Source organism: Pundamilia nyererei, unplaced genomic scaffold (assembly GCF_000239375.1).
Source record: "Pundamilia nyererei isolate P.nyererei 1_Seehausen unplaced genomic scaffold, PunNye1.0 scaffold00019, whole genome shotgun sequence".
Taxonomy (NCBI): Eukaryota; Metazoa; Chordata; class Actinopteri; order Cichliformes; family Cichlidae; genus Pundamilia; species Pundamilia nyererei.
Window position 1 is genome coordinate 2,024,990 of NW_005187420.1, and position 14,965 is coordinate 2,039,954.

At 43.4% G+C, this 14,965-nt stretch overlaps 1 protein-coding gene across 1 annotated transcript in view; it reads right to left on the reverse strand.

Annotated features, from left to right (window-relative positions):
• The window catches only part of znf507 (zinc finger protein 507), a 23,751-nt gene extending 14,884 nt beyond the window's left edge, over window positions 1-8,867 (reverse strand). The window contains exons 1-4 of the mRNA XM_005726327.1: window positions 8,735-8,867; window positions 3,076-5,397; window positions 861-978; window positions 638-746 (exon numbers count right to left, since the gene is read on the reverse strand). Of these exons, the coding sequence (XP_005726384.1) occupies window positions 638-746; window positions 861-978; window positions 3,076-5,394 (2,546 nt within the window). The 5' untranslated portion in view covers window positions 5,395-5,397; window positions 8,735-8,867. The remainder of the gene's footprint in view (window positions 1-637; window positions 747-860; window positions 979-3,075; window positions 5,398-8,734) is intronic.
• Window positions 8,868-14,965: the final 6,098 nt, after the last annotated feature.

Here is a 14,965-nt window from a genome sequence, read left to right on the forward strand (position 1 = left end):
ATGTTTTTGTTGCTGCAAGCGCTTTTTATGCAGTTTTTGCAAAGCTATATGTAGAAGGAAACTGTGACCTAGGACAAGCTGATGGCATAAGATGTAAGTACAACTCCGGTTTCATGTGCAAAAAAAATTATTGCACTAGCTTATGTGGTTGCAGAGCTACCGCGATTTAAAAATTGTTACGCAAAACAGAGCGTGCCCGCTCCGACCGGTTTTAAAGGGTTAAAATAACCCTCAGCAATCCAAGTGCTCGTCAATGGTAACGCTAAACTAACACAATATGCATTTATTCATCTCTACGCATATCCCATTTATTCATTTGTATCCATCCCTCCGTCCCTGGAGTTACCTCAGGTGTCATGGGGCAAGAGGCGGGGCATTTTCTGTTCCTTTCTTTAAAAACAAACAAACTCAAATCTTGGCAATCAGGCGACAAAGAAAGTAAAATGCACGACCGGCCGAAGCACCACAAAGACTGTGGGTGTTAACACAAGGCCACTAATTTTACTGTTACTAACATTACATAAAAGGTTGGCTGATTAACTTCATTTTGTAGACAAAGTGCACTTTAAAAACTGCTAAAACTTGGCTAGTGGGAGGTGAAATGAGCAGATGGCGCGGGTTTTCTTTCACAACTCACCGATAAGGTTTGTCAGAGTTATGAATGCGCCGGTGGTTCCTCACCCCGACGTACGTAGAGCTGGTGTAGTTGCACACGTCGCACTTAAACATCTTCTGTGGACTACCTTCTGTAAGAGAAGGCAACGTAAACACACCTTTACAACTTGTTGAGAACAACACCGAGCCGTCAGCCAAATATCGTAACAATTAATGGTGCCATAAAAACACAAACCACGTCTTACCTTCATCAGTGACCCGCTCCGTTTCCTCCATTGCGGCCGCCGTCTCAGCGACTGGTGTGAGCATTTCCACGTCACTGCTGAAGCTGTGGTGCTCTCTTTCATGGTTTCTTAACTGGCTCTAAAAATGAATAGAAACAGCGATACTGTGAGATTTCTAAGTAATTATGATACACTGAATGGATTAAAAACAGCTGGCAGATTTCCCCAATGATGCACTTTGTGGTCTTTATTAGGCATTTTACCTCACACCTCAGGCACAGATATGAGAATAGGGGGCCTGCTTACACACCTCCCAATTAGCAACTCTTAGCGTAACTCCCAGATCTGCTGGAAAATATGATGAACTTAATAATCTCTGCTGCAGAGAGGCAGCGGAGCCCGATGATACCAGCGGAATCAATACTTTTATCCTTTGCCTGCATCCGACTGCTGCACACTTTTCCTTGCTAATTTATCAACTCAAGCTTTAATCTATTATTACCGTTTGATGACCGACAAGAAGAGATGCTGACAACAGCGACTCGGTGAATGTTGCAGTGTTGGGTGAAGATAAAACCAGAGGCATTATAAGCAGGAGGAACACTCAACAAGTCTTGAATAAAACAGACAGCTGACCCAGCACTGAACTAATCAACAGTCAAACTTAGAAACATGCCAGCTAAATATGAGCAGCCTGACACTATTGGATGTTCAGTACCCTCAATTCCTCCTGTGCATTTCAGGACGCTTTTAAGCTGCAGTTGGTTTTTTTAAATCAGTGAAATAACAACAATATTTATCTCAATATAATGAATAAAAATCACAGCATCAACATACGGACTTGAAAGTTCATAAGGAAGCTCCTGGAGGGAGATGAATGAAACAAGTGGAGCGGACATGAGGGATTGTACAAAGAATGGGAAAATGTGTTTGTCCCGGCAAAAAAAAAAGAAAAACTGACCAAGACAAAGAACCAGGACCCAGGAGGGCAGAAGTACCAGCCTCTTATTTGTTTCTACCAGCTGACACCGCATATAAAACACAGGGACACGACCACGAGGTAATAAACACACGATGCACCAGCACAAGCACAAATGCTGGCAACGACGGCGGCCACTCGTGAAGGTTACGTCGCAGGCTCTACAAAGATTATCCGAGTCTAAATCAGGCCTTACCTCCAGAAGACTCGATAAAACACACCCAGTACACACAACTGTTTGTGTTGGTGGCAACAAAATATCAAGGTGACAAGCCAAACATCAATAAATGCTGGCTATGATTACCACAGTGCCATGATACAGCTATTGTGCGATAGCCAATACTAGACAATTATTATTGATTATCTGTGTAACTGTGTTCCCCTGCTGTCCATAATTTCCCTTTAAGGAGTCATAAAATAGTAACTCTGACAAAACATGACAGTAAAATCGTTTGGAGTCTCTGAATACAAATATATATTGTATTTATACCTGAATACGTCTTTATAACTGCCTCACTACGAGAACAACAGCGAAACACAAGCATGCCATAATCACACATGCATGCTTTCAGTCAGTCACATGGAGAAGATCGCCCACCATGCCAAGTATGTGCGACACATTCAACTGTAGCGCTGTGTAGTTCATCATTCATATAAGTCAGCGGTCCCCAACCCCCGGGCCTCGGACCGGTACCGGTCCGTGAGTCTTTGGTACCGGGCCGCGAGAGTTGAGGCTCAGGTGTGAAATGTATGGTTTTCAGGGTTTTTATTGGTTTTCAGCGTTATTTTGTCATCGTTTTTATCGTTAACTCGGTTTTCCTGGGTCTTCTCACGTGTGTTATGAATAAATCTTCTTTTTTTCAGTACCGGTACTAGTTTTATCTAGTCGTATTTATCCGCGACACCTTAAAGGCCGGTCCGTGAAAATATTGTCGGGCATAAACCGGTCCGTGGTGCAAAAAAGGTTGGGGACCGCTGATATAAGTGATTATTGTGCTCCATTTGTTCAACACTGATGCTCTTGATACCCCTTTTACACCCTGTTCTTTGTGATAGCTTTACCTCACATTTCATCCCTTCTGAATAAAGTAAGATAAATTCACTCCTACAACTACAACAACGTCTTCTATAACAGAGGAGTCCTGGTCATTTGCACGTTCTCTTCCACAAATCCTCATCAGAAAATCCTCACGTGTGAGATGTTGGAAAGAAGGAGGTTAGATTAAAACATGTTTCAAATGAAAGGGCCGCACTCACCTTGTAGTGGAAGGCATCTGGACACTGCTTGCACTGGTACATCCGGCTCTTGCAGTGGTGGATCATGTGGTTTTCCAGGTCTTTGCTGTCTGAGGCGATGTGCTCACAGATGGGACACTGATACGGCTCCCTCTGCCTGTGCACCCGCAGGTGCTGTTTAATGTAGCCCTTGTTGCCACTGCTGTAGCGACACAGGCGGCAGCGATACGGCCTATCGCTGCCGGGGATGTAATCCACCAGACTGCTGTCAGGAGAGCCGACCAACCCGTCCATCCCTGGAACACTGGAGCACACGTAACTGCCCGCTCCGTTCGCCGCGACCACTCCAGCTCCATTTTGGAACTGTGCGTTATCTTGAAGCTCTTTCAAGATGTCTTCATCCGAGGTGTTCTGGTCTGAGCGCTCCCTCAGTCTTTCAATGACCGTGAGCAGGGAAAGGCTGATCCCGCCATTAGCTGCAGGCCCGTCGTCGTCTCCTTTGCCCAGGCCCAGAGATCCTAGAGTTTCCTCTCTGCCCTCATTACAGTTCAGCATAGCTGCTGCCGTTCCCACATCAGAGGCCTTCTGTCCGGCTGCAGCCCCCTCTGTGGGTTTCTGGGCTGATTGCGGGCTCTGCGCCTGTGCCGGAACGGTCTTCAGAGCTACCTTGGCGCCAGAGTTGGGCAGCTCGGGCGTCCTCATAGGCATAGCCACGAGGACCTCGGCAGCCAGCGAGTGGAGGCGGAGAGACTCCGAGTGCGTCCTCTTGCGACCAGCTGGGGGGACGTTTTCATCCCGTGGAAGGTCGTTACTTTTAGTGATGGAGGATTTGATATCGGCTCCTAAATGCTGGCTTTTGTTAGTGTTCCCCGGACTGTAGCAGAGGACCACCTCATCTTTCACACCTTCCACATGCTCCTGCTCTTCTGCCTTTTTCTCCAGTAAGCTCTTATCCCCGTCCACATCTGGGCTGAGAAGAAGTGGGTTAGAGGACATGACTGAGTCCTCAGCTGAAGGAAGCCGCTCTACGATCACATTGATATGGCCGGCGCTGTTGGGGCTTCTGTTGATGATCTTCTGAGCCGATGACAGCAAGCTGTCGCTCACAGAGGTGCTTTCATGGTGACCGCCTAGCTCCACCTCCGTCGCTGCCTCAGTGGTCACCTGCACCTCCACCACGGGCTCCTCAGACGTCAGATCTTTGATGGGGTACTCGTCCTCTTCCTCTACTGTTTTTGGACTTTCACTGAGATGAGAGCCTTGAAGATTCAGCACTTCCTGTTTGTCCTCGACAGCCACGGGCATGCAGAGCTGCAGCTTGAAGCCGGTAGGGAGCTTTTGCAGGCTTTTATCTTGAAGAACAACTATTTCCTCTCTGGCTGACGCATTGTTAGGAGCAGCTTGCACCTCTCTCTTTGCAGAACCTCCGTCTTCATCCTCAAAGATTGGATAGGAGCAGTCGACGAGGCCGGCGTGCTTCCAGGCGTGGGTTTTCAGCATTCGCTGCTGACTGCAAACATAGCTGCAGATCAGGCAGCGGTACAGGCCATACTCCTCATAGCTGTACCACTTCTTCTTCTGTGGTAACTCCTTAGCACTGCTCACTGAGCTTTTCTTCACTTCGGTTCCTGCGCTGCAGTCGTCACCTGTTAGATCCACATCCTGCTTTTTTAAAACCTCTTCCTTCGCCTCACTCACCGGGTACTTTCTCTTCTGGTTGTCTCCATTGTCAAAGTGCATCCTGACGTGCGCCTCCAGCTGCTCGTGGTCTCTGGAGGTAAAGTGACACTCGGAGCACATGAGGATGAGGTCACTGTGCTGCTCGTTGTGCTGCTTCAGGTGTTCTTTCAGCAGGGGCAGTGTTTGGGAGAGATGGGGGCACAGGCTGCACTGATAGCACGTCACCGTCCGCTTGAGGTCGCTGCTGTTGGGGTTGGCAGCTACCTCTGCCACCGTGGTGGTCACGTTGTTGTTATCATCACCTGACCAAGGTGAGGGAAGACTGCTGTCATCTGTGCTGCGCTCTACTCCCACCTCATCCTTATAGTTCCTTTTAATTTTCTTACATATAGAGCCGCCCCCCTGCTCAGCTCCCCTTTCCCCCACTTGCAGCACTCTTTTCTGTCCCCCTGATGTGCAGCGACGCTGGGGCCGCTTCTCCACAATCTTGCTGAGCTTCTTTATGACCCGGATGAGAGAATCATCTGCCGTTTTCTGCTGAAAACCCTGGGAGGATTGCTTCTCTTTGGTTTGCCGTGTGTGGGAGCCCAGTGCCGCCGATGTGGAGGAGGAAGACGAGGCAGCGGATGAGTGTGTGATGACATTAGTGATCTCCTCCATGACCTGGAAGACAGCAGAGAACAAAGTAATGAGTGAGGAATCTGATTGGTGTTACACAGTAAACCTTTTAAGTAGATGACCTCATTTATAATATAAATACATTTTTAAAAAATTAGAGCAAAGAAGTGTGGCCAAAAATGTTAGACATAAAAGACGGAAATAGCTTCAACATCTGAAAAGTGAAACCAATGTGAAAGAACATCCAAAGTGCATTATTTTTAGTGGTAGACAGAATTAGCAGGACAGCTACTATTCAAGGCCGCTGCTGGTTATTAGACGTAGGAATCCCCAGATATGAAACTGCTATAGTTTGAACTGGGGAAAGACATGGTGCTGGTCAAGGCTCCACATCCATCATCTGCCCTCAGTGCAGTTTTTCACTTTCTCACTCTGCAATGCAGTGTTTCTCTAACTGTGGGGCACAGACTCAGTGCAGGTCAATGCAAGATAGGGAAATTTAAAGAACCGCCGTTTAAAGCTCCATCTCTGACCTCCTGCTACCCACAAGACCCTCGGGCAGAGGTCTTTTGTCTGTTCCAGGGACCGCGCCGAAAACAGTGCAAAGTGTTTGAAGTTGAGGCCTGGAGGATGTGGAACAGCCTGCCCGGGGAAATCCCGATCTTCAAGTCGTGTCTTAAAACATAGTTTTACAAGAAGGCCTTTCCTTTGCATTTCTCACAACAGTTATTTTTGGTTTATTCTGATACTCATGTAAAGCACTTAGTAACATGAAATTTGAAAAGTTGTACATGAATACAGTTATCATGTAACACAGTTAAAACACAGAGTCATACGTTCAGTTTAAGAGATCTAAGACCTAAGACACGACCAGCATCTGTCATGTTTTTCAGTTCGTTCCACACGATGATCTTATTTTATTTTACTGCGCTTTCATGAAGCCCTTTTTTGTCCTTTTCCCTTGTTTCATTGTTGCGAAGTTTTTCTGCAACGAACAGAAACTGGCTCATTCAAATTTTTACTAACAGGCCACAGCTGAACGTACACCAGGCAGTCACGACGGTTGACTGGTTCGATTTTACTCGACTTGCAGCTGTTGCAAAGTGAGTTTCACTTTCTTCTTCTGGACAAAGTCCCAAAGTGCAGAAAAACAGCTTCATTCCAGCACCAATCACTCAGAGGATCAAATCATAGCTTCACCATTATTTTTTCCTTCATTATTTTTGCAATGCTTACCCGTTCTTAGCGTTTCCTCTGCAGAGTGTACATATGATGAAGGACGACTTACCTTCCTCAGACCAAATCTACCTACAAGTACAAATAAAGCAACCTGTAGCTGTGTGTTTGGAAAGAAGAAGAAACAGGTTTGCGGTGCTGCGTGTCTTTGACGGTTTGCAAAGAGTAAACAGTTAAAACGATCTCCGAGCTACTGAAGATGATGTCATTCTTCGTTTCGGAGCTTGATGAACATCATGTAGCAGGTGTTGGTGTAGTGAAACGCTGTGGACAACAGTGGACCATAACTTCAGGACTTCTTAGCTGGACGATGATGAAAATCTGACACGTATCTACAAATCAATGTTTCTGTGGCCTGAATGTTGAACCGCTCGCTGTTGCGAAGCGTCCATGTTGCTCGCTACAGCTCTCCCTCATCGCTTCTGCTGTATGAAATCAGTTTGAATCAACACACTGTTTGGATTCCTCCATCAGCTGACTGTGGCTGTGGTGAATGGCTATGGATAATTAATGGACTGTGACCACACTCTGCGACACTTACTGGCTTCACTGCCAAGAAGACAGACACAGAAGATCTGTATCAAACCGCCTCATATCACGATTTCTGGGGGACTTTTGCCTTTACTGGAAAGGACAACTGCAGAGAGCAGCCTTTTGGCACGTGGGTCACCTGATCAACACCTGAGACACTCAGAGGGTCAATCCTCATTTATATATTGTACATATAGTAACTTGTTATCCATCCCTTATTTCATAATTTACTCCAACATCTTCACACTCTGCACAACAAACATGCTGTGTTGTTGTCAGCACTGTCTGTTGTCTATCTACACTCTCACTTCCTCATATGTGTACACATACTTACTCAATAAAGCTGATCCCACATTTCAGGCTTAAGCTCCATATTGGATCACATCTACATTTTTATTTATTGAATCACTTTTTTAAACATTCAGTTTAACTGACCTCCTTCTTGTATAGTATTTATTTTATTGAACAAAAACATTTTTTGTGTTGTTGGATCCGACATATCCTGTTGATTCATCATATAAATGCGAATTTTATGCTTTTTAGAAGGATTAAATTGTATGATGCATTCCTAGCTAGCTATAAATTGGATGGTCTTGTAATTAAAAAAAGGTGTTAACTATTAAAAAAACCTCTTGTGTGGCACACTTTGAGAATCACTGCCACACAGACTGCAAAATCATTTTGATCTTTCACTGTCTTTTAAAATAAATCTGCACTAATGACATTTATCACTTGAGTATTTACCAAGAAGTTAGTGAGAGGAAATCAGTCAATCGACTAATGGGATAAGTGTGACAGCTTAACTCATTCCTGATAAGTCCTGTCCCTGCACAGTCAATACAGACCTTGTGCACCATGTGCATTTGTTTACATGGGAAGCTGAAGAGGAAACGGGCACAACTGCTCTGGCTGAATTCCTTCCATCTCCACATGACATAACACTGCCCTCCTTCTCACTTTCTGACCACAAACTTCCTCTTTCTCCTACTTCTGCTTCTGTGTGAAAACATCAAAACATGTGGAACAAACACATGTTTTGATGTTTTGATTTCACAGTGGTTTTCCACGGGAAGGAAAACCACGGCGGGATGTTGTAGTGCATTCATCCATCCAGCTGAATTTTGAATTCTGTGATGAGGAGGAATTCAAAATAAGCTGCATCCGACTCCTTTTTATGCGCCTGCGATCAGTCAGCTTCTCTCTGGAGTCCATCATGTGCTTTAACCCGTCTCAGATGAGCACCTGTTATGTCAGGATCTAAAAATATTCCATCCACTTCCACTCCCCTGTAGGACGAAGTTGCACACAGCCTCTCGGTGTGAGCTCTCACACAAAAAGCAGCCTTTTACCCGCTGATGTGAGCCAACACACTGCTGCTGCCTTCACGCTACAAAAACACTTTCACGTTTTAAAAAAATGGGAAAAGTCAAAAGGATCCTGGCACACGCTGTTAGCTCCGCTGTTAGCCTCACAGCCTGCTAGTCAAACACACACACACGAGTCTCACACACTGCTAGCAGAGAAACACATGAATGTACAAGGACGCGTCCGTGCTGCTGGTGGTTAATGGGTAACGGAGGAGCGCGAAGGTGTGTGGAAATAAAAATATACTCACGGACACGGAGAAGTTTGGCGCTCTTTGTCCTCAGCACATAAACCGCTTTCTTTTATTCGTTAGCCATAAAAAGTGGCCCCTCTCTCTCTCTCTCTCTCTCCCACATTGCAAAATGGCGAGGATGGAATAACAGTCACGTGATTCGGAGTTTGAGTCAGGTGACCGACGCCGACCGACGATTGACAGGCTGTCTTGCTGTTGCCTTCAAGTGCCCCTCGTAAAAAGCAGCGCTTTTTAACTTTTCTTACAACCTAACCAACCAGTGCGGTAATTTCCACAATAAAGAGCATTATATTTTTAACTCCTTAAATTAAGACGATAACCAGAGGCGTTGCTTGAGGCCCAGGCCAGTGGGGGGCCCCTAAAAGCGGACAAACTTTATATTTTTACCACCCTAAGGGGCCCCTAGCTGCCTTTACTCAATCTAGCTGTCAGGGGTGTGCATAAAATAAATGCTGTTTGTCTGAACTGTGGAAAACTAGCATCACATTATTTATTTTATTTACTGTGATATTTAATATTAAAGCCACATTTTTGGTTTAATTGATGTCAGATTATGGTAACAAACGTAAGGCCCTTGGGGCCAGAACCGTCGGCAAAGACTGATATCCGGCCCACTGCATAGGTTTGGAAAAGAAGAAAACTCTTCTTTCTTACCCAGCAGATTAACTCAACATCAGCCACTTAATTGAAGTGAAGTCCAAACAGCTCTGAAATGAGCATAACCTCCTCACTTCCTCTGTCAATCTGGTTGGGTCTAAGTTTAGATTAATATCTGCCACATTTTTAAAAATTGTCACCTATTTGGTACACCGGGGCCAAATTACATATGTGCAACTTCAATGGAAAGTTAGATCTGAAATCCTAAATAAAACATTTCCAAAGTTTGTGACACCTTAAGAGTTTCTGCTCAAGGCTGTGTGTGGAGAGGGGTTAAATTTTGGTCATCTCAGGCACGCAGCTCTTGCTATGAACACAGAGGCTCCACACTCCTGTTATCCAAGCCTTCATTTTGGCAGAGGCAGCCAATCAGAAGAAAGTTAGTTCAAAGGGAGAGGGCACAGAGCTGCTTGTTTCAGACAGAGCAGAATATGCAGAAAACATGAACATGCACCGGCAGTTTGTGCCTCTCACTTAAAACGTTCACCCACTAGTTGATGGAAGAGATGTTGAGAGGGCATAACAACCACTCTCTAACCCAAACCAACAGGAACAACCTGGTGCATTTTTATTGTTAGGTAGTTATAATACACAGTCATACATTGGCAATGCTTCTACCACTTACAGTCGGAGAGAACCAGAATGATGACTGTTTAATCATTGCAGATATTGTCCATAACCTTGTATTGTACATGTACATGTATGTATTAAAATCGTGCTTATCAAAATGCACCTCGTCCAACTCACAGTTGTCTTTTCCTCCGTCTTTTTCTTATGATTAAGTTTTACAACAACACCAAGACATTCCAATAATGGTACAGTTTATTTGTGCTTTCCACCAAAGTCCTGGTAGAAGAATTCAGCACAGTAAAATTAAATGCAAATCACAGCATGCAGGAAACAAATCAGGCCACTTCATTTCAATATAGTCAAATTTGCAATGTGTGTTTACGTTCATGATTTTGCTTTGGCAAATGTTTTTATTGCCTAAATGTATTTTTATATCTGTGTTTATTGCGTTTGGTGAGTGAGAAACCCATAGGCTATCAATTCTGCACACTAAAGGACTAGTTTGATTCCTGCCTCTGGCAAAACTCTGATTTACAATTATTTACATTAATGCCGGCAAAACACGGCTCCATATATTATGCATTTAACGACACCACGGTTAGTATCTTAGTATATTTTACTTACAGTAGCTCAAAAGTGATATAACTTTATTCTTTCAGTTTAAAAAAAACTTGTTTGTTTGTTTGGTGGTTTTTTAGCTGAAACAACAAAGTAAAATGTGATTTTTATTTTTTATTTATTTTTTGGATTCTTTATGCTGCTGCTGTTGTTCGGCTGTAGAACAAATTTAGAATAATCTGATGTCTTCCTGACTGCAGTGGTGTGATGGATAAGAGTTTTCTAAGAATGGAGACCTCTAATTCTGCACAAATCACCAAAATACAGTCACAGAAGTGCAGCCTGAACTGTGCAGGAAGCTCCATTCTGCCTCACTGCTGCTTGCAGATGATTATCGTTGTGTCTCTCAGTCCTTTAAAGTTAAAATGCCCGATGAAGACACAGATTTTTGATTCTGTTATTTGTCTGTGCTGTTGCACACAGACTGCGGCTGCACAGACTCTAGAGCTCACTGGTTTCTGGGCTGATAACAGCTCTGGTTCATCTCGAGGAGTCTCGTTGTCTGCTGCAACCTTCACCGTTTCTTTGTTATTCTTCAGGAGAACTCTGACAGCACATCTGGAAACACCTGCCTGCAGCAGAAGTCTACCCATAAGACCCTGCTGAGTTTTGTTCTGTGCTGGGAACAAAGCTGCAGAGGAATACCACTCAAAGCACTTTTGACAACAACACAATGTACTGTGTTACTTCTTCCATTGCTATGACTACTGCTATTTTTGTAAATATCATCTGCAATTTTAACTGAAGCTTTCATTACCCAGGGGCAGCGTGTTACCAGTGCCGAAATAGTTTCCAAAGTGCACTGCTGTTGTTTTGATTCTTTTTTAGCCCTTTCCCATATTTCCTCAGGAAGCCTTGCCGTTAGGTTGTAAATAAAAATGTGATTTTAATGACTTGCCTTAAAGGCGGATTCATCTTGTGGTACAAATTACTGAATGACATGACCCCAGTTCAACCTCACTGGAAGTTTCTTCGGCACAAAACACAGATGGGTAGTTACAAATGTTTAATAATATCCCTTTTCTTTGAAGGTAACAATGTGATTATGATATGTTCGATTCTTTAATGTAATAACTGCAAACATTTGTGGTAATTTCTCTGTAATAACCAAGAATCAGGGCTATAACCTGTTCTGATTCCAAGAATCCAAGAATCCAAGAGGTATAATGTTTAGTTGGTAACAATTTTAGGAATTTTTATATCTTAACCAAAATATAGGGTTGTAAACTAGAAACCTTCATATAAAAAAAATGGTAATTGTATGCTAATTAAACAGTTTTTACTTCTGCAATGCACTGTCTGTGTAGGATCTCAGTAATCCCGGTCATGGCAGCCTTGAGATGTTAAAGAAAGAGGGCAGCTGGACTTCTTTAGGTTCTGGTCAACACTGAAGCTGACACTCCGTTTACAGAGGAAGGAACAGGTTTTGAATGTGTTTTAAGTAAATTCCCAACTGGGCCTTCATCAAATCAGTGAGGATTCTCAGGAAACAAGGTCAGACACCAACCTGGGAGAAACCGAATGACAAACAGAACAACACTGTCAAAAAAAGTTTTTCAGAAAAGTTGAATTTTGTTGAATCCCGGAGGACTCCGACCCAGCGACGCCCTCAGACAGAAACTAAACAGCTCCACAGCAAAGAGTCCTCGGGTCTCTACGCAGGAAAAACAAAAGGCACAAAATAGAAGAACCACCTCAACAGGACTCAGCTGTACATCTGCATCAGAAGGTCAAAGGTCACTCCTTTAAGGATGCTAGTGTTTACATTTTGGACCGAGAAGACAGATGGTTTGAAAGACGAGTAAAGGAGGCCATCTATATCTATTGTGAACGATCACCGTTGAACAGAGTGGGTGACTTAAGACAGCAGCTATCAGCCAGTCCGGAAATCTGTTCCCAGGAACTTCAACCCCGCTCAGGTGAACTCAACAGGTCACATATTGGGGCGAGGCCAGGCCTAGAAGTTTCACCTTTAATCCAAGTGATAGTAATGACCCACGTCTTTACTCACACCTAAGCTCATGTGATGACCCACACATCTAATCTAATCTAACCTAATACGACATATCTAACGACAACTTTGGATATGAAGGTTATTCTGTAAATTCCTGTGATAGGTTTAACTCGTAAGGTTTGTCACTATTTTAAAACAGAGGAATTTACAGTAAATCATGTTTTTGTATATTTTAACATATATTACTGCTGTTTTAATATCTTACTACACTGGTCACTTCATTATGTTTCTTTACACTATTGGAGGACCTGAACTAATCTTTATTCCAACCACAGAGTGAGACATTTCAGCCTCACGGTCTGCGCAGCATGCCACTGAATTACCAAACTGTGAGAATTAAAAACAGACACTGTAAAGATGCTGATCTGTGTATCTGGTATTCATGTGTTAGACTTGGATTCAATGCTGCATTTCTTCTAATGACTGTGCAGAAGCCAAACCTGCTGGGTTTTCAGAAATATAGACTGTGGATTTAATAGTTTTTTTAATGACAGAAGAAATTATTCATCAGTAGACGAGTGTGACAAATACCCACCAGAGAAGGACATTTCTAAACCCACTGAGGGAAAAAAGACTGCTGTGAAGAAGGTGGGAACCAGCGTATGGTGATATAAATATCTGCTGTCAGTTCCTCTGTGGGCTGTGGAGATGAACAGGTTACCGCTGTGAATCACATCATATTCAGTGACCAATGACGCTCAGATGAAGCTGTTCAACAAAGTGTTATTGATCTGCTGAGAGGTCAAAGATTCAAGGACAGGTGAAACATGTAACAGTGCGTGCTGTCCACACAGACTGTATATAAATAACATCCTCCAGTCTCTCCAGGTGAAAAGTGAAGCTGCTACAAAACCTGCATTCTTTATAATGTGCAGCAGGGGGCGACTCCTCTGGTTGGAAAAACATTTCAGTTGCTAATTGACCGTCAGCTGGCGGGATGCGGGGATCATGACAATTGTACATCTCTGTCTTTCTTTCACAGCGTTTATAACTCTGAGAATAACCAAAACTTACACAATGAACTTCATGTTTTATTCAGGATGATCTGAAACAATGAAACCATCAGGAAGGTGTTTAGCCAGGAGCTGTTCTCTCATAGACTGATACTGGAAGTCTTTGTACAACCCCAGGTATCAGCCTCTGATGGCCTTTAAAACAAACACAGGTTTAAGACACATGTGGCCTTTACAGTTAGGAGCCGGACAATACACTCATCTTTTATACTTTATATGATTACAACTCATGACTCAGCCCCACTGTTGACCTGACTGCCATGTTCCTTCCTCACCAGTGGTTTACTGGATCCAGTGACACATAGATGTCCTTCTCAGGAACCGGGCCTGAGAGACTTACAGTATGTCACCCTACACAACCAAGGGTGAACAGATTCAGGGCTATGCACATACTCACAGAGCTGGGGTTACCTCCGCTAACAGCTACTGTTTTGAGGAGGACTTTCTCTACAGGAGGGGTCTCAAACTTAAGCGAGCAGCAGGCCACGGCCACTTTTGTCTTCAAGTAGTACAAAAAAACAAACAAACAAATGAGAAAACACCCACAAATATTTCTGAAAATGTAGTGTTTTGTTTAAATTTCAAATATTGTCTGACCTGACAAAATTAAAATGCAGACATAAGCGTACACATTAGTTTTTGACTCTCACTGAACTAACACAGCCAGTCCCTCGACATGTTTGTGCTCTCTGATCATGTTGCCATCATATTACATCATTTTTATCTTTTTAAAGAACTTATTTTAACATTGCACTCAACAACAAACAAATTCTCCCTCACAAAAAAAGTAACTTCGACGGCCAAATTAAATTTCTTCAGGTCAAAATACAAGTAGGGGTGACATGGGCTACAAGTGGCCCCCGGGCTGCGAGTTTGAGACCCCTGCCGTACAGTCTTCCTGGATGGGCATGTTTTACCAGTGCATCTGCCCATTTATGTTTTAGTCATCTTAAAAGCTTTATCAGAAATTAAGCATTGCTCACTAAACAACTGTTCAACCGAAGGTAACATAAACAAGCTTATTATACATACACTCCTCATAGCATTCTTCTATATATCAGCCATGTCTGCATAAGCAAACGATAAGAGCAAGAGACCAAAAAATATGTTATCCTAATGTAAACAATGATCTGTAATAAATGTCTGGTTCTTTCACTGCCACAAATACAAAGTACAGAACCAAATGTGGATTATACTCGTAATAAAATGGCGAATGAATTTATTTCCTTCTGTGTGTCGAAGAAAAAACAGATCGTGCATCTGTAAGAGTTTGCTTGGTTTCTGGGTTTTAAAGCAAACAATATCTGTCTGCTGACAGTTAATGCTGTTTACTGAAATAACATTTAGACTGCAGGA